Genomic DNA, 20,246 nt, shown 5'->3' with positions numbered 1-20,246 from the left:
GCGACTCAAGCTCCCACACTACATGAGGAAAGCACGAAGGCAGCGCGGTAGGGAGGGGGGCGGCTTTTACTCGGCAAGCCACTGCGTACTAGTACTTTGCACAGCTGAGGGCTGTCGCGCGCACCGTATCTTGAAAGCGACCTCCACAAGGCTCTGACCTTTGTATCCACTGTGCTTTCGCTGCTCAGTTTCCATTGAAATGATAGACCACATGAACCTTCGGTCGCAGCTCCTGCCGCGTTTGCTCACGTCAGCGTTTTTACAGTGCTTGTCTGCGGTCATCGAGTGCGATCTATTCATGTTTGCTTGTACGCGCAAGCTAGTCTAGTAATGTTGGTGCGCGCTGACACCATGCTTGTTAATTCAGTTAGTAAGCGGATGTGTCCAAGTTTATGCAGGCGATAAAACTACTATCCTTACTCCATATACTCTACTAGTAAATTTGGTATTGCAATTGATGCTTTGCCTTTTGGGGGAAACTGCGACTTTTTGTTTCGCTTTTCGCCGCTGGTCTCCACGCGCGCGCCCGCGCTCGCACTCGCACTCCTCCGCGTTTGCGCGCCCGGCAACGACGCGGGTGCGGCCGTGTGGGCTGTGCCCAACGCCTCTTAGAAAAGGTCGTGCTCTATAACCGATATTCTGCTTCGCGCGCCTACGCTATAAAAGGTCCACCTATACATTGAGTTCTATGGGAGATATATCAGTGGTCAAAAAAACCCACGCTATAACCGGTCCCGCGCTAAAAGCGGTTACGTTATAAGTGGTCTGCACTGTATATTGTTATAACCGGTATCGTTATAAGTGGGTTAGACTGTATGTACTTAGTGGAAACACTGCAGAACTATCCACTAAATAGTACAGTGGAACCTCAATGATACGATCACGGCTAATACGAATTTCCGGATGATACAAATTTTTCTGCGGTCCCGGCCGAGCCCCATTACTTTGCAACGTGCTAGAAAACGGTTGTTACGAATCGATTTTCGACCCGCGTCGGTTGATACGAATAAATGCCTCCCCACCGACGGCCGCGAAAGAGAACAGCGCACAGTCTTGCGCTTTCTCCCTTTCTCTTTTGGTGCGGAGGCGCGGACGCGACGCCGGACAGCGCGGAGGCCGCGAATGGGCGCGAAGAGTTCGAAGCGGTGGCGATTTTGTTGCTTTTGTGCTTTTCCTCCTTTTCCACGCGCCATCGGGCGGAGTGGAGTGGCTTCGGGCCGCGTTCTTTTTTGCGCCATTTTGCCTAGTCGCAGCGAGCTATGTCTACCAAGATACGATCTCAGCTGATTCGCGCGGCCGTACGCTGAGGCGCGGGAGCCTCCGTTGGCGCGTCCTCCGTCGGCTGCGTTATCGGTGCCAATGGCACAGGGCGATTGTGGGTTTCGCTGCTGGAGTCACACGGTGCAAGATAGCGTGGCACGTAATCCACGGTGCAAGGTTGTGCTCGTTCAGTCGGGTGCTCCTCCGCTTCTCCCGCTAATCGCCGTATTTTTCTTGCCGTAGGAGCGCTTCCGTATTCCGAAGGCATGCTTCGTCCAAAGTTTATTCGCCAACGAGTGACGATCCATCACTAACCTGGGAGTTCTCAGTAATCCGAATTCTGTGTGTCAAGTGAAGACGCCGGCGTGGTTTACGAAGCAGACAACTGCGGTTGCCATCTTGCCCCTGCCACAGCAACAACCAATGGAGAGACGCCTTTCAGCACGGCAGCCAATCGGAGGCCCGCTTTTATCAGAGGGGCCCATGTGACTACCTATCGCAGACCCGCACTTCTTTGACGTTTGTGCGTTTGTTACAAGTTGTCGACGACGGACGAATTGAGAAGCGGAACGGCGAAACTTTGAGCTTTCGAACGATACCAAGATGGCGGCGCTCGGTAGCGGGAAATATGAGATATGGCTCCGTGAACTGCGGTGATTTTGCGCGATTTAAAGCTGTTTTCTCGCCCTGCGCACTGACGAATTAAACTTTTTCGGGCACTTTCAGTGTGTTTTCAGCCAAACCATTTTGATGCAGCGTATATTAGGCGTTGCAGACACCCAAACGCGTGGTTTTCAAAAATCTATTTTCCTCGCGATTTTCGCGATCTGATCCCCGTGTCCCCCCTTAATTTAGCTAGTTTTAATTGTGTTTCGATGATACGAATTTCGGCTAATACGAATATTTTTCGTGACCCCGTGAGATTCGTATCATCGAGATTCCACTGTACTAACCTGCACTAACTTGCAACAACATATTGGCATATCTCTACGTGTGCTGCTATTAACAGACGGCTCACTTCATCACACGCTTCACAGTCTGAACACCGTGAATAGCAGCCTATCTTCTTTTTTGAGCGAATTGATGTGATGAGAAATAAAGTGCTATCAAAATCATGCATTTTGCGATCTTCGGTGGTTGTTTCTGCACCGTACGCTACGGCTTCAAAGCTAAGCTGGTTAGGTCTAGTGGCACCCTCAGCACTGAGCGGACAGCAGCAGGCAGTGGTGAACCGCTTGCAATCATCGACTCTAAAACTTTTTGTTGGGCACTGCACGGCACGCCGTAGAGGAAAGCTTGCCACTAGTAAATCAGTTCCTTAAAAAAGTGCATTTTTGCACATTCCAAGAGTGGCCAGAAATAGTTGCGTGCAGTGCACTGTCGCATGTACGCATCGCTGCAGCAAAGTATGTTGAATTTACACCATCTAGACAAAATTTGCCAAAACATTTGTCCATTGTACCCGACAGTCCATTATGGCCAAGCCCATTAAAAGCATAATTTGCTGCATTGATAATATAGGTAGACCAAACTAAGTGAAAAGAATGGTCTGTTATGTCCAAAAGTATGCTGCATGCAGTTCCCTTGCAATGGGTGCGACTGTAGTAGTAGGAATACCAAGACAAGCATCAGTTTCAAGATACTATTTGTCCTATGGACCATTCCCCCTGATGCAATGTGTGCAACAGCACTAGATAATATACAAAACCTGATTCAGTATCCGGAGACGTCGCCTCTGAATTACAACAGCCATTCTTTCCATGTCCAGAGGAGTAGCGCCATTAGCAATATCGGACAAAGCCTTGATCAAACTGAAATGGAAAGGTAAAAATGAAAGGCGACAATAACAATGTGGAAGTTGTACTGAATGCTTATAATAAAGTATGCATTAAAAAAATAGGCCATAGATGATTGACTAATTTCTCTAGCAGGATCTACACAATAGAAGTGCTGACAAAAAACTGCAGTGGTGTTATCTTTTAAAGTTAGATAAAGTGAGGATGTTAACACAAGCCCTTATTATTTTCATTCCAAAGGTGTCAGTTGATGCAGATAATCCCAGGCTGAATGAACAACAAAATCAAATACCCCATTTACATGAATCTAAGAGCCTGTTTTTAGTTGTAATAAGTTATATAACCTATCTAATTTTTGGACTTGCTCCATCATTCACACTTTGTTGCGGCACTACAACTTGCTCCATAGTGCCAACATATAACAGCAACTGCAAATTTATAGGCCATAGGATGGTTGGTTTGATTTTTCGGATAAAATCCATGGGCACCATGCTATGAATATAACTTTTGTAAATGACAGATACAACCGTATTCCACGTGGTAACCTAATTTGTTGGCCTTCCAGGCACCACTTGGCCACATTGAGCTTAGCAAAGAAGCAAGTTTGGTTTAATCAACACCAAACAGATGAGCTTTGATCTTCTGCAGTAGCAAGATCTAAGAAATTTATCCAGAAATTGAATTCATGCTATGTAAGCCAGCAGTTGTATGACAGTCAGCATGCGAGCTGTCAGCATACCACCCTGTCAAACCCTTCAATTGGTGACTGAATTAGTGGATGATCATAGCGGCAGTAGAACCAGTGGCAGCTTATCAGAAATAATGTGCTGGAACTGTGGCCAGTCACTGGGCATGGTGCAGCCCAATATAGCAATGCATCCAAGTCTGTGCCAATATCATGAATGATGACAATATAAATAAAAAAAGGCACTGTAGTTCCCTTATCAGTCCTACAAATTTCAACTAGCACTATATAGTACATTCATGTTTGGACCAAAACCCTACACAGGGCATAACATGCTGTTGTTGCACATTAATTTTCAGTTGCCAACCAGTTTCCAAATATTTCAACAATACAAACACACTTCCTCAAAAAAGACTATCATCCAAAAAGATTGGTCAGCTAGAGTCCTTCCCCAGTATATATACTGTACAACACTATTATATAAATAAATACACACATATTAAAAAAAATCACTTACGTGCTCTTGATCATTCTGAGTTTTCCTTTGGTCACGTTCTCAAAGCCAAAATAAAAGCAGCTTTCTTTATTTTCAATAAAACTTGCTTTTACCTGGAAAAGGCAAGCAGGGGTGGGACTGCTGAAACAGCTTTTGGAGCAACGAGCAACTTTCAGAGTAGCAATGAGGAAAAAGAAGTCATTTTCAGAGCTGTAAATTGCAAACTAGGAGCAGCTTAATGAAGTAATTGCAAATTTTTACACTAGTCCTTTCTTTTTGTATTAACTTCTGCAGTGTTTTTAAAAACTGTCTAGTGTTGTCCGATAACCAACTTGTGCACATAGACGATATCAGCTTGTGCACAATAGACGATAATCATATGCAAAATTCCGCAAACAGGTTTTTTCCCACACAGCTAACTTGCCCTAACCAAGATGGCCACATTTCCACTAGAAGCACTGTTGAAGCTGAGACACGTGTTTTGAAAGCTTGGACAGTGCGGAAAACAGACGGCGGCAGAAATGATGTTGCAAATTGTGATGCATTGTGATGCAAATTTTTACACTAGTCCTTTCTTTTTGTATTAACTCCTGCAGTGTTTTTAAAAACTGTCTAGTGTTGTCCGATAACCAACTTGTGCACATAGACGATATCAGCTTGTGCACAATAGACGATATGCAAAATTCCGCAAACAGGTTTTTTCCCACACAGCTAACTTGCCCTAACCAAGATGGCCACATTTCCACTAGAAGCACTGTTGAAGCTGAGACACGTGTTTGAAAGCTTGGACAGTGCGGAAAACAGACGGCGGCAGAAATGATGTTACCAACCCGCATGATCACACTCAAATTACGATTCTAGCCTGAGGTGCGCCATGTTGGTTAGGTCACAGGAGGTGTGTGGTGAAGTGCACAAGCAGGTTTTAAATTTTTTCCAGGGGCAAGCGAATATTGGAAGTCTTGAATGCTAATAGGATATTACACACTAACTATTATTATTCAAAAATGAACTATTTCGTATTTTTGAGTATTCCAAGCTAACCAAATATTTCGCAACAACCAACGGTTAAAGTCTGGATACTGTTCTCTGTCTGCTATACAAAGTATCATAAATTATCAGAAGTGAAACAATGACAAAAGTGTTAGAAGCAATGCAGAAACAAAATGGGTAATGCAAGCTATGTTTACAGTTTCGCGGCGGAAGCCTGCATGACAACTTGCGATTTTTGCTTGTAGCCTGTCATTTAGTCTTTTTGCCAGTCTAGTCATAGAGCAGTTGTATATTTTACACATATTTTCCTTGCAACAGGCCTTTTTACATATCTATGACACACAAGTCCTTACGAAGCTTTTTTTTTTTTTTTCTTTTTCCACAACTTCTGATCTACTTTTGCCAACCATTTATTTAGTGTTTTTGGAAAGCTAGTCATACAGCAGCAATTAATTCTTGGAAAGATTGTTTGCAACAAGGCTTTAAAAATGTTGAGAGGCTATTCGTGCAGATTTTTAATAAAAATTTATGATCTTCTACATAGAACTCATCCTTTCTGATAGTTAGCCGTCTTTTTTGCACTAGTCAGTACAGGCATGGTACCTAATTATACCGAAAGAAATATTCCTGTTGTAAACATATGTGTCTGCATCTGACTATTCAATATTCAATACTTAGTATTCGTATTCAATCTGCATTTGAAAAATTTCTTATTTGCCCAACTCTAATCTTTACGTTTCTGACACAGCGTGGTGCAGCAAGTAGCAAATGCAGTACTTTGGCGCAATTGGCGCAGATGTTCATACAGCCCCTGTTCAAAGCACATGGGCATAGACTGATCCACTTGCAAGTGCATCTGTGTGCACATACACATTTGATCAATATACAAGCCTGCTGCTTCCTTGCGGTTATGGGCATAGACAGAGTGCATGCAACAAGTTTTCATAAGTAAGAAGAAAGGAGAAAACAGCAAATAAGACCAGAAACAAGCCAATGAATAATGCAAAAGAAGCATCACTTGAAGTCACTCTGGACACACTGATAGGGAGCACAGTTATGCAATCAGAAATATTCAACTATGCCTGCTTGCAAGCATGCCCAGTGTAAAGTCACCACATAATGAGCATTTACAGTGGAACTTAAGTCATAGTCTCAATACAACTCAAGCTTGCATAGGGTACTTTCCATACATTTCATTTAGCAAAAAAGGACCCCTCACCAGCTTTGGGAATTGGAAACAGACAAGCGCGGAAGTAAATCATGTGAAACAATTGAAATTATAAACAAATGACTGCGCACCCTTCCTTTTGTGGGAGCACCCCACTTTAAGTGGGACAGTCAAGGTCACACCGCATAAATGCATCTACGCAAGATGCGCTTGTCTGCAACATAATCTATTCCAGCATGTGCCTTCGGTAAATCATCCAATGCAGAGAGCGCAACACCGCCCCTGGAAGTGCGCCGTGCCACAAGAAAGGAAGAGAATACATAAAAAAAGGAGGCGGAGCTTGTGACACAAACGTGATGCAGTCCCTCAGCTCCGATACAGGAAAGGGCAGGGAAGGATTGTAGCTTGCAGACACTAGTAGAGGCAAACAGGAAGAGTGTCTCCGTTGGCAGTGAAGCTTGCCTTCTGGTGGCATGTCAACGCCAATTTTCAATTTCTATTATCCCCTTTCATAAGAACCAATATGAAAAATTACTGTGGCTAAATCCTCCCCAGACGACGCCTTACAACTTCCAGTGTATAAACAAAATTTTCAATGGGACCTGGTGAGGGATGCTTTAAGAGACAAAGAAAATTGTTTTGTATTTAGCAGAAGTGACAGAATATGGGTTCATGTGATGGCATGAGAAATCAGAGAATGTGATACAGCCAAAAAAGTGCCTTTGTGCTGCAGTTAATTTTGATGCGAGTTGCTAGAGGAAGTATCGAAGGTGAACATTCAAGTAAAATCAATCTGGTTGGAGAATAGTACTTGAAATTAGACAAATTAAATAAATACCAACTAAGTAGGTTGCTTATATTTAACCCTAAATTTAGGAGTCAGACTTCTGACTCCTTCGTCAGGGGTGACTTCTGGAAGCCACAGCAGCTTTTTGTAGATCTCGCTTGTGACCCTGGAAGTGGTTCCTTCTTGAGGCAACCTTGCATGCGCCCTGCATGTAAGGTTGGGGACAACGCGATTGTCCTGACGGTGGCCTGAACATGCCACAACTCAAGGTACTAGAGCCTCTTCCGCAAGTTCCTCTCGTTCCTCTCAGTCACAAGAACGATGGCCCCACCAATTTTAACCCTGTAGTCCAGTGCCTCACAGTGTCTAGTGTTTGGCCACCACACTGCGCTGGCTGTTCATGCGATGGAGTTTGTTTCTATGGTGCCACAATCCTTCGGAAAGGTTTTTTGTCTCCACTACATAAGTCGCAGGGCAATCATTGTAAAGGGTTTTGTAAATAACGCTGTGTGACTTTTTAAGGGGCCACCACTCTTAAGCTTGGTAACAAACATCTAAGTGAACAAATACTAAAATTATAATATTCGATTCCTATTCAAAACTTTGAGTACTCGCATACTAGGCAAAACCATGTTGAGCAGAGAGTATATGTTTTGGCACATACCATGCTGCAGTATGGATCTTCTGTCTCAACAAACAATTTCTGTAGAGGAGAGACTGATGTGTCTGTAAGGTAGTCTTGCATAACCAACAATGCTGCAATGTCTTCACAAGCCTGGAAAGATTAAAAAACAGCGTTTTTTAAAGATTCAATTAGGCACCTCATAATGAAGTTATCCAAAAACTGACCAGACTAATTGACCAGAGCAAACAGAGCCCACAAATCTAAATGTTCACTTTATTACCTTGCTTTCTTATTGTCAGGTACAGTACATTTCCGTTATTTCGACTCCTGTTAATTCAATGCTTTGGTTAACAACCATGACTGAATGTCCTGGCTGGCACCCATACATTTCTACGAGATCGAACACATTATTTCAATCCTGAAATTAACCTTCACTGGATAAACTGAACTTGGCTGGTCATCACGCATGCCTGCAACCACAATGGTGACTGCAGGGCCAGTAGCAGCAGCGTCGTTCTTGGCAGCGCTTAGGCTACAGTGAATGTGTTGAGCACACAGCATCTCACGTCGAAAATGCCTATTTTCGGATTGCCCCCAGGAAGATCTTAAAGCTAAAATCATACCTCACAATGAATTATTACAGTGAAATCACGATAATTTAAAATGTTTTCATTCGAATTGACGACTAGTTCGAACTGCTCTGCTGGTCCAGGCAAAGGCATATGTATTTGAATAGCGAAAAATTCCTGCAAATTTGAACTCCAAAAATGAGGTAACGGTTATTTCCAACAAAATTTCTCGCTCCCATGTCGCATGCCATAAAAATGGCGAGAAAATACGTGCAGGGAGCCAAGACCGCACCGGAATGCGCCCTCCTTTCCCATCTGGCTTAAAAGGAGTGATAAGTAGCCCCCAGCGCATGCTTCATCACGTTCCTGAACGCTCACCTAAGCCCCCCCCCCCCCCTCTTAGCACGTGCTTGACATCACATAACCGCACACTCACCTACACCTCCCTCCTAGAGCGCGCTCGATCACGGCATCTCCAACATTGGGCACGCAGGAGGACGGCGCAAATCAAGCCACCGTCCTTCTCGGCTCACCCTCGCACCCACAGCAAACATGGCATGATGCGCAATATTATCGTACTTGGACTTTATACGGAACCTAGGCTTCTTCCGGCACATGTCATTGTGCGCAGATGTAGGGACGATACAGTAGAACCCCGCTGTTACGTTCCTGAGTGCTGCGTTTTCCCGTCTGTTACGTCATTTTCGGCCGTTCCCGGCACAGCTCCCATAGAACCCAATGCATTGGTAACCCCGCTGTTGCGTCGCAACTGTGGGACCATTCCCGCATCATACATTGCGAACTGCAACCCCGCGCCGGCCCGAGCAGCCATTTTTACTTTTCATGTCGCTTGGCTTGGTGGCTTGATGATGACATTGGCCGTCCAAGGTGCCGGGGGCGACACCTATGACGTATTTTCGATTTTCGCCAGCAAAAGTATGGCCCTCGAGATCCGTATTTGCTATCTAATGATGGTGTCTATGACACGTTGAGGCCCTAAAATTATTTTTGGCTCAAAGATGTTCCATACAAAGTCCAAGGGCGATAACGCCGTCGCCGCGCACCGTATGCTGTATGTGCGAGTGAAAGCGTGGGAGGGGAGCCGACAACCGCGTCTAAATCTCGCACGCAAAAGAAAGAAAAGCAGGGAGGAAATGCGCCTTCTGTTGCGCTTGAGGCACCGGCAATGGTGCGAGGGGGGAGGGATAGCGGGCGGCGTTGTACTAAACCTTCTTGGTTGTACTCTGGCATCAACTGCGTACTGCACGGTGGCGCACGGTCGCGCAGGCCGTATCTTGAAAGCGATCTGCTTTGGGGGCAGAGTCTAGGCAGTGTAGGTGCGTCGGTGGCTCGTAGCTTTGTGCGTGCTGTGTGTTATCGGCGCTCACTTTGCGTTGAAGCGATAGAAACAGCACGAAGGTCACTTCTCTCACTGCTGCAGTGGCGCTTCCTCACGCCGTTTGACAGCGCGTGTCCGCGCTCATCGAGTGTAATGTGTTCATGTTCGCCTGCGGGCGCTGACACCATGCTTGTTAATATAGCTAATAAGCGAATGTTTACAAGTTTATACCGACGATAAAACTACTATCCTTACTTTGTATAGCTGTCTACTAATTTGCTAACGGAATCGATGCTTCAGCTTTTGGGAAAACTACGGCTTTTTTTTACATGTAAGAATTAAAATAATATTGTGTGCAGTTCAACACTACTCCCATTTCTCAATTTTTCCTGTTTCTCGGCTCTTGAGTTTCGCGGCTCCTACGTGTTAATCTTTTTTTACGGTCCCGTGAAAAACGTATCAGAGGGGTTCTACTGTAATACCTTTTCAATGCAAGCCTAGTGATAATTTTGATTTTGCTCACTGTACTGCACAACTGATGGGGTGCTATTTTTAAAGGGGCTCTCCTTAGTACAGACTCCATTTTATTCAAATAAATTTCCTGTCTCCTTGGAGTTCGAATTAACGAGATTCTACTGTACAGTACTTGACGAATTCTACTGTGCACATTTCTACCCAAGAAAATTCATTCAGAAATAGCTTGGGAAATGCAATCTGATACGACGGTAGGCTGTTGCAAATGCAGTTTGCAACAGCCTAACGCCAGAGCCAGTCCAGCCAGCATCATTGCATGGCGACTATGGATGGCGACACAACCAGTTCTTGCATAGCATGATGACAACGCACCGCTTTTAGTTTGATTATGAAAGCGCATTCAATTAATAAGTTATTTTACATTTTAAGTGAGCAGCAACAAGTCGCATCACGTGTTCTTGGCATTTCGGAAAATTACATGCGTAGCAGGGCGAAATGGCAAAGTGGTTAGTCTAGGCGTGGGCCACAATCCCGTTTGCAATTGTTGCGGAGCTGTTTATAAATGAAGAACATCAATCGCACTATGGACCGTACGGAGGACGAAATATATCCTTCATGGACAGCGATAAAGGGCAGTCGGAGAGTTATCACGATGGACATTAAGTAAATAATTTTCCTTTCGTGAAAGTAAAGTTGGCTGGTTTTGTCGTTTTCTTATTGCCAAAGTTTGACGCCTGCTATATTTTGCTTGCTAAAAAATCGGGTGCACGTTCCATCTCCACTTTGTTTAGAAGCTTTAATGTCATATATACATTAGTTTTTTACCTTGAACCCATAAGAAGCGGGTGCGTGTTCGATTCAGGGACGTGTTAGAATCTAGGCAAATACTGCCAAATGAATCAGCGGTGTATTTTTCCACTTTTTCTGCCTCTTGTTTAATTCAACCTGCCAGATAAATCTACAAATTTCATCGGCCCCGTAAGAGTCAAATTAACAGAAGTTGGCTGCATATACTTAACATACTCCAAAGTTCTATGCAATTGTCACTCAGCAGAAACAGCATGCATGCACGCACACCAACCCACAGCAGTCACACATATCATGTTGGCATATAGCAAATACATTGGTGCACAAAGACTTCTGTGCACAACAATAATGGCAGAGTCCTGAGACTCCTGGTGTTCAGTCTTTCATTGTTTGTACACTGCTACTGATGATGCAAAAGGCCAAACATATAAACATTCAACTTACTTTGAGTGAAGGTCCTCTGAAAGCTACATAAACAAGGCCGTGGTCATCATCATCACATGGGTATGGTACTGTTAACTCCAAAGGTCCAGTGATGGGTGGTACTGGTTTCTGCCATGGTCGAGTGAATGATTTCCTCTGGCCCTGCAACCACAATGTGCATCACTGCTTGCCACCATCAGAAATTAGCCATTACTGAACTCTTTTTTAGTTGATTCAGCTTCTAAGTGGCTATTACCTCAGTGAGGTGGCAATGCATTCTACCTAAGATGACAACTTATACAAACCAGAACTGTGAAATTGAAACTGTGCATTAATGAAGTCTTTTCCACTAAGCAGAAATTCTGTGCTGAGCACCAGTTTTGCGAAATAAAGTCTTCAAAATATGTTACAAAATGCATTGATTATTTACAAAGTTTATAGGTAAATTTTTGTTTTAATTAGCTAACATCTCTGCAATTTGTCTAGCAATTAGTGTCCACCTCTTAAATTAATCCAGCTCATCCATCAGAAATGTCTGCAGAAGGCAGCTGCAACATTCACAGAGCACTTTCGACATGTGCTGCCATGTCAGTGAGGTTTGCCTCGCCAGGCTTACCTTTGCAATGATCTTTTTCTCAAATGGCTCCAGAGCCTTGAGTACTTCTTTGGGAGACACGCTGCCAGCTACAATCACACACAGGTTCTCAGGACGGTAGAAGTTCTTGTGGTACAGTTTGACCTGTGGATCAGAATAATAAAACACAATGCTAAGCACAATTTCTCTCTTTAAAAATGCATGCCAAGGAAAGCAAGATCTTGCATTATGCTACAGTCGACTTCCATTAATACGACCCTGATGGGACCGACAAACTTGGTCAAATTATTCTGTGGGTCGAATTAAACAAGAGACAAAAAAAAAATGTGGAAACAAACCTCTGATTTCCTTTGCAGTATTTGCCTGATTCTAACAGATCCCCGAATCAAACACACACACACCTTTTACGAGTTCAAAGTAGAAAACTAATGTAGAAATGACAACAGAGCTTCTAGACACAGTGGAAATTGAATGCATACCCGATTTTTTAGCAAAAAAAAAAACGTAGCATGCCTCCAATGTTGGCAATAAGAAAAACATGAAACCAGCGAACTTTACCTTCACAGAATGGAAATTTATTTACTTAATGTCCATCATCATAACTCTCAGACTGCACTTTATTGCCGTCTATGAAGAACCACAACATGTTGTCCTCCGTATGGTCCACATGCATTTGATATTCTGCATATCAGTTTGCAGAATATCATCCAGAGTCATAGTTTGCAGAATATTTCCAGAGTCAGGAAAGGCCAATTTCTGAACTGAAATGACAAAAGTTTGGGCCCACAGAAATGTATGGGCGCCGGCCGGGACATTTGCTACGGATCGAATTAACCAGAGTCAAATTTAAAAAAGTCTACTGTAGTTGAGAGGACTACGCCCTATTACAGTCGAGCCCACTTATAACAATCATACTTGGAACAAACTTTTGGCTACTACAAACAAGTTTCTCAACAACAAAAATGTTTTGCAAGAAGCCTATGAAAGAGCCATCGACTTGCAACAGACCAGTTATAACATTTCGGTTACAATGAGCCGTAGTACGGCAGCCTCTCGACAAGTTGAGGGAAGGGTGCCTCTACGGCACATGCCACATGATATGCCAATCAGTGCAACACAGCACTCACTTTGTTTCAGTCTCTTTTTTCCATCTTTATTTTTTTCCTTGCAGATGCACTTCCGCAGTGATGCAGTCACACAGGCAATCATGTTTACGTGGACCAACCACCATTGTTTCTTTATTATGTTTTTATTTTCTTGCTTTTTATTGCTTGCACACCATCAATCCTCCCAAACACCACAGAGCAGCCTTCTTTTTTCTGTGAGGTTTCGAACTGAGATCCTGGATAACTACTCGGCACATCACGTGAATTTGCTACTCGAAACCATCACACTGAAGTATAAAATGCGATAGCTAAACTACAGCCAAAAGATGAATGTGCCAGCCAAGGGCAAGAGGCATGTCTCCAGGGTCTTACTTCTAGACACCGTAAAAATGCTGAAGCATTGTGGAAGGAGGTCAGGCTATAAAGGTACAAGTAGGCACGAAGCATTGCGGCATTCCTCTTGTTCATTATGAACACTATGGTTGTGACGGAAACTAGCGCCACCACTGAAAGACCAGATGGACTCCCAGGGGGCGCACCGAGCTAACGAGTCAGCACTCGGCACGGGAGTTATGCAGGAGCAAGCTGCCATGTTGGCTGTCTGTACCGTAGACAATAAACGCCATTATTCTCATCATAACAACTGGCGATGAGGAATAATCAATTTTGGAGCCGAGCGGTGAGTGGCAACCAGTCGTTATGGCGAAGTTGGAGCCATTTACAGGGGAAGGACACGAATGGGAGGAGTACGTGGAAGTGCTGGAGCAACACTTCATCGCCAACAGCATCTCGGTTGACAAGCAGCGTGCGGTGTTCTTGAGTTCGTGTGGAAGACAGACGTACTCGTTGCTGCGACAATTACCGGCACCTCGACGACCAAGTGATGTTCCGCTCACAGAAAGTTTGCAGCTGCTTAGAAATCATTACGCACCGAAGCCGTCGGTGATAGTACAGCGGTATCATTTTCATTGCCGGACACAAAGGGATGGCAAAGCAGTCAAGGACTTTGTTGCGGAGCTGCGCAAGTTGGCGGACCCTTGTGCATTCGGCGGGGAATTAGAAAACATCCTGAGGGACCGAATCGTACACGATGCAATGAGACGGCACCTGCTAGAAGAGTCTGAGAGCTAACACTGGACCACGCTGTCAAGATCATCACCAGCATGGAAGCCGCCATTTCGGGCGCCAAAATAATGACTGGCCAGGTAGACGGGGTGGCTATTAACCAAGTGTCGAGAACTGGCGAGGTTGTCGGTGATTGGTATCGCTGCGGTGGAGGGCACCACGAGCGGTCGTGCAGGTTCCGGAATCTGCGGTGTTTTTGTTGTCAGATGAGAGGCCATGCAGCACAGAAATGCACAAGTGGACAAGAAACTGGAACAAGTCTGCAGGGCATGGAATATAAAGATAGACGACAGGGAGTCGGACTGGCGAGATCTCAACCTAGGCGTGCGGTGATGGTCGTGGAACCAGTAGACACGGCATCTGACGAAAGAATTGGAGAGACAGACGTTGGCAATTTGTGGTCACTAGAGTGCGGGTTGGCGAATACCGCTGTTCCACAGTCTGACACTGTGAATGTTCTGGAGCCGAAGGTGCCTCCTATTTGCGCCACGGTGCACGTGGAAGGTCAGTCGCTACACATGGAAGTTGATACGGGACCGTCTACTCAGTGATTGGTGAGGTGGAGTTCACGAGGCTGTTTCCAGGGATGGCGCTGGAAAATTCCGATCTCAAGCTGAGAGGCTACTTCGGCCATCAATCCGCGGTCATGGGGAAAGCGACAGTGCTGGCCAAATTCGGAGGAAAGCATGCTCTACTACCGTTGTTCGTCGTCAAGAGCGGCACGCGGGCCCTGCTAGGGAGGAACTGGGCGAAAGCTTTTGGTATGCCACTGGACAGTCTTTTGAACGTGCACTCGGTCGATGACGTGAAAGACCTGATAAGCCGATTTCCTGATGTGTTTTCAGAAGGTCTCGGTTGTTTTGCTAGAGTGAAGGCCAAGATAAGAGTGCTAGAGGACGTGAAACCACGTTTCTTCAGGCCGAGACCAGTACCATTTGCTCAGCAGGACATGGTGGCGCAGGAACTACAGCGGTTGCAGCGAGAAGGTATCCTCAGGCCAGTGCGGACTGCGGAATGGGCGGCACCGTTGGTTCCAGTTTTGAAGAAGGATGGGAAAATCCAATTGTGCGGAGAATTCAAAGTCACGGTAAACCAGCCAGCAGATATCGAGACGTACCCGGTGCCACGGGTTGAAGAAATCTGGGCACAGCTGGCGGGAGGCGTGATGTTCTCGAAGTTGGACCTTCGGGATGCATACCAGCAAGTGGAGTTGGATGAGGAGTCTAAGAAATTGGAGACTATCAACACACAGCAGGGACTTTTTCAGTACAACTGACTGCCATTCGAAGTGGCATCAGCACCTGCAATTTTCCAGCGCGAAATGGAGAGTCTGCTTCGCGGTTGCTGCCAAACTGTCGTGTATTTTGACGATATACTTGTGTCTGGGGTTTCCGAAAAGGGCCACCGTAACAATCTGGAAGAAGTGCTGCGGCAACTGAGTGGCGCAGGGTTAAGGTTGAAGCTCCAAAAATGCGTGTTCAAGGCAACAAGAGTGGAGTACCTGGGATATGTCATCGATAAGCATGGCCTGCACCCAGCACCTGAGAAGGTCAAGGCCATCGTAAGAGCACCGGCCCCATCTGACACACGGGAGTTGCAGAGCTACGTCGGTATCCTCAATTTTTACCGAAGATTTCTGCCGAACTTGTTAACGGTGCTGCACCCATTGCACGTTTTGCTCAAGGAAGACACGTCATGGCACTGGGGGGCCAAACAAGAAGCAGCATTTGCGTAAAGCAAGCAGTTACTGACATCTGCAGAGGTGTTAGTTTATTATGACCCCAAGTTACCTCTATTACTGTGTTGTGATGCATCGCCTTATGGCATTGGAGTTGTACTGGCACATCGGCTGCAGCCCAGAGAGGAGAAGCCTGTGGCATTTGCATCAAGGCGACTAACAGCAGCTGAAAATAACTATAGCAAATTGGATAAGGAGGCGCTGGCAGTGGTGTTCGGTGTGCTAAAGTTCCACCAATTTGTGTGGGCAAGGTCATTTGAAATTTTCACCGACCACAAACCGTTACTGGGACTGTTCGGCCACGAGAGCCACATACCCCTTCAAAGTTCACCAAGAGTGCTGAGGTGGGTTCTGACACTGAGCGGCTACAACTACAGATTATGCTACAGACCAGGAGTGAGCTTGGGAAATGCAGACGCTTTGAGTCGACTGCCGCTTGCTAGGGCACCGCTGGGGGATTCCAGGATTCAGGATGTGTTCATGTTGGAAGGTGTATATCCAGTGTCCTCTCAGCCGCTGTAGTGGAGTCGACAACCGATCAGGACCCGGTGTTAGCTCCCTTGCGTGTGGCGTTGTGGTCTGAAGAACACTTGCCACCAGGGCAAGAGTGGCGGCCTTTTGCAAACCGAATGGAGGAATTCTCGGTGATGGAGGGCTGTGTGCAAGGGAACCGGGTGGTTGTTCCAGTATCACTAAGGGCGGCAGTGTTGGACCTTTTGCATGAGACCCATCCTGGAGTTGAAAAAATGAAGTTGGTGGCCCGAAGTCATGTGTGGTGGCCAGGCATTGATGAAGACATTGCTACGAAGGTGGGCAGGTGCACGGTCTGCCAGGTGCATCGGAAAGCTCCCAGGGCAATACAGCAGACGCCATGGCCATTCCCAGAGTGAGCGTGGTCTCGTCTACGCGCCGATTTTGGTGGGCCGTTTCAAGGTGTGTACTTCTTATTACTCGTGGATGCATACTCTAAATGGGTGGAAGTGGTCCGAGTGGCGTCACCGTCGATGGAGGCGACAATTGCATGCCTCCGCAACATCTTCGCTAGCCATGGATTACCAGATGTCATAGTGAGCGACAATGGACCTGCCTTCACAAGTGCAACCTAGAAGTCATTCTTGGCTCGTAATAGGGTGCGTCCTATTTTGATCCCATCATACCATCCCGCATCCAATGGGGCCGCTGAGAGGGTCGTACAACTGTAAAGGACAAGCTCAAGAAGACGCAGCCTGGGGATTTTGAGTGTAGAGTTGCTAGAATCTTGTTAGCATACAGAAGCACACCCCATGCTCTCACCGGTTGTTCCCCGGCTGAACTATTGATGGGTCGACGCCTGAAGGCAGCATTTGATTTGCTGAAGCCAGATTGCGCGGCAAGGTGCAATTCCGACAATTACAGCAGAAGGTGCGCAGCGATTCTGCAGCCAGAAGAGAACCAGTTCCCCAGGCTTGCGACACTGTCTGGGCAAGAAACTTCAGGTCAGGACCCAGGTGGGTGCCTGCAGTCGTCGGAGCAGCCACAAGTTCATCATCAACTGAGGTGCAGCTGGCAGATGGCACAGTGTGGAACCGACATGCAGACCACCTGCAGTGCCACCTCGGAGGCACAGAGGAGTGTCTGTCATGAGCCAATAAAGGGAGAAAGAAAGAAGAAGAAAAAGCAGAAGATAAAAAGAGATCAAGAAGACACGAGGAGTCGGTGGCAGAAATAAAGAAGAAAGAAGTTATAAAATAAGAGCATCTGAATAAAAAGACTACATTATGAAAGCAGAAGAAGAAGCACAAAAGTGCACGCGCAGCTACGTGACCAACGGGAGAAGGAACACATAGCCGAAAAGAGCAGCCCAGCTACGCTCTGGGACGACGAGGGGCAGAAGGAGCTGGAAGCCGAACAGGACGGGTGGATCGTGAAGACAGCGGCAACCCAATGGAAGCTGTTCTTCAGCTGCTGCGGCCACGACCCGCGAGCTGAGTGAACGCCCCACCGGAAGCCGCAGCTACAGGCTGACGGCGCCGATTGCCGGATTCCCTGCGGCTACGATCCGCAGGCTAGCGGAGTTGGCCGGGCGATCCAGGCGCCTCGGTCGCCCCACCGTCCTGACCCCCGAATTAGGCCAACCGTGGACCGAACATTGGACACAGCGACGTCGAGTCTATGACGCATCGCGGGCCCAACGACATGTCGTCGGAAGCTGCGACGACGAGGTGACGTGGCCACGTCGAGGAACTTAATGTAAATATTTTGGACTCATCAAATCAAGATAGCTGAGGACTTTGTGGAATTACTGGAATTAACTCGTTTTGTAAATTGTTTGCTTTGTGTTGTTTGCCGTTTCCTTTTGCAATTATAAATGTTTGTCTTAAACGAGAAACTTGTCCCTGTCTGTCTTTAGTCTACCGAAATTCGTGACAATTTGGCGAGCCTGCCAGGATATTCCGCCATTTCCGGCCCTGTCACGGATTTTGGCAGTCAGGAGATGGATTGGGACAGCATATTAGCTACTGTTCGCGAGAAAAAGCTTAGCAAAGAGCAGGGCCTCAAACTAATTGAGGATGAAATGAACCGTGTCCATGCCGCTCGATCTTTAGAACTTGAGACACTTCGGCAAGCATATGAGAAGAGGGAACAGTTCCAGGGGAGGGAGACAGAGATGCCAGAGGCAGTCAAAATAATACAGAGCAATAATAGTATAACTGAAGAGAGGCCTCGCACAGGTGAACAGAATAGTTGCCACTATAAGGCTATCGACGACCGCGCCGCCGAGTCCTATTCCACTGGAGAGCAAGGGGTACAACACTGGAATGATGGGTCTGTTTTCAGTAGTGCAGGGTACGTGCCAGAAGGTCGTGCTCATGAGGGCGAACGGTCCCCAGAAACGAAGATTCAAAAGGACACTGACGAGAGGGGGAATAGCACAACGCTGCATAGGGTGTGTGTTGAGAGCAGAGCAATTGACAATGTCATGCAGGAAGGGAGAGTACTCGACCGCGGCAAGGCTTTTGAAGAGAGGGCGACTTTCGAGTGCAGAAACCCCTGTGAACACAAGCTAGTGACCTGCAGGCAAGACGATGCTGATCCAGACGACCACAGGTGCACAAGTTTTACGAGTGACAAGAAAGTAGTGTACATTAAGCAGGCGATGGCAGCAGACAGAGGGATAGAGAGCGTAGAGAAAACAGAGAAAGAGAAAACAAAGAAGCGAAATAGAAAGAACAGATCGAGAAAATGCGTCGAGAAAAAGAAAGGGAGACAGTCAATACCCAAGAGGAGGAACCGAAGAAAGCACCAATGGGCAACACTTTATTATGTTTATTGCAAAGCCACTATGAAAGCGGGAGTTAAATCTGGGGTGAAAAGTCGTAGAACATCTGAATATGAAGACTGCGAAGAACGTCACAAAGGTTCAGAGCAAGAGCGACGAGTATTTAACTGCAGATCCCAAGCATGTCCCCAAAAGAAGAAAAAGGTTTTGAAGAGTCACTTTTTCAAGTTCAAGTTCAAGTACAAAGCCAGCAGCTACACTAATCGCTAAAGAAGGCATGCATCCCGAAAGTACAGACGGAAGATGAGGAGACCGCTGAGAGCGAGATGGCGCACGAACAAGCATGCGTTCAGGAAGCTTTCTCCATAAATTAAAAGGGAGGCAAAACTTGAACACCACAGGCGAATTTCAAAGCCAGGCAGGAACCGTGCAGGCGCAGGAAAGAGAAGAATTAAGAAGGGAAGTAGGCACCGTAGGAAGTCTCGGCAGCGGCACAGGAGAAAGTCACAACGACAACATTGAGGTTATCAAATGTAATTCCATTAGGGAGAGGACACGGATTCTTATGCAGTTCGGATTGATATTTAAGCTGATTGGGAATACCACTACTGCTTAAGACGTAAAAAAGGTTATGCGGAAAGAATAAGAGGGTACGTTTCATTTACGGGCGGATGTTTGTTAGCAGGATGTTTGTTCAGAAGAATTTAAAAAATGGTTGCACAAAAGTTATGAAAATTGTTTCCATGGCATGTATAAATATAAGTAATAGAACAGTGTTCCTAAATGTGCTCATATGTTGCCATCGTTGTGGTAGGTGAGATCATAAGAATGTATTTAAGGTAATACTGCATGAAAACGCATATTTTGTTGTAAAGTACTTGTAGGATGAAAACAACAGATAGTTTTTTGCCATTTGTAGAGTTTGGTAGCGCAGATTATATAGTGGAGGAGTGGTTAAGTATAGTCGTGTGAAGGTTGATCGCTAACTGTGAGCAGTGTTGTAG

General features: G+C 46.0%; 2 protein-coding genes across 2 annotated transcripts in view; one reads left to right on the top strand and one right to left on the bottom strand.

Moving 5' to 3' along the window:
• LOC119435684 (uncharacterized) overlaps positions 1 to 14,297 on the bottom strand; it is a gene marked incomplete at its 3' end in the record, with an annotated part of 30,600 nt that extends 16,303 nt beyond the window's left edge. Inside the window, exons 1-6 of the mRNA XM_049659886.1 lie at positions 14,253 to 14,297; positions 12,036 to 12,203; positions 11,441 to 11,581; positions 7,847 to 7,957; positions 4,259 to 4,350; positions 2,969 to 3,071 (exon numbers count right to left, since the gene is read on the bottom strand). Coding sequence (XP_049515843.1) covers positions 2,969 to 3,071; positions 4,259 to 4,350; positions 7,847 to 7,957; positions 11,441 to 11,581; positions 12,036 to 12,203; positions 14,253 to 14,297 — 660 coding nt within the window. The remainder of the gene's footprint in view (positions 1 to 2,968; positions 3,072 to 4,258; positions 4,351 to 7,846; positions 7,958 to 11,440; positions 11,582 to 12,035; positions 12,204 to 14,252) is intronic.
• A 534-nt stretch (positions 14,298 to 14,831) lies between these two features.
• On the top strand, positions 14,832 to 15,521 carry LOC119435683 (uncharacterized protein K02A2.6-like). The gene has a single exon (XM_037702420.1). It carries the CDS (start codon positions 14,832 to 14,834, stop codon positions 15,519 to 15,521), a length of 690 nt encoding a protein of 229 aa, XP_037558348.1.
• Positions 15,522 to 20,246: the final 4,725 nt, after the last annotated feature.

The sequence above is a fragment of the Dermacentor silvarum genome, unplaced genomic scaffold, assembly GCF_013339745.2.
Source record: "Dermacentor silvarum isolate Dsil-2018 unplaced genomic scaffold, BIME_Dsil_1.4 Seq83, whole genome shotgun sequence".
NCBI lineage: Eukaryota > Metazoa > Arthropoda > Arachnida > Ixodida > Ixodidae > Dermacentor > Dermacentor silvarum.
This window is presented reverse-complemented; position numbering and strand designations above follow the sequence as displayed.

Excerpts from the sequence above, each read along its gene's own strand:
- LOC119435683 (XM_037702420.1), top strand. The coding sequence starts at position 14,832 with ATGGCGCTGGAAAATTCCGATCTCAAGCTGAGAGGCTACTTCGGCCAT.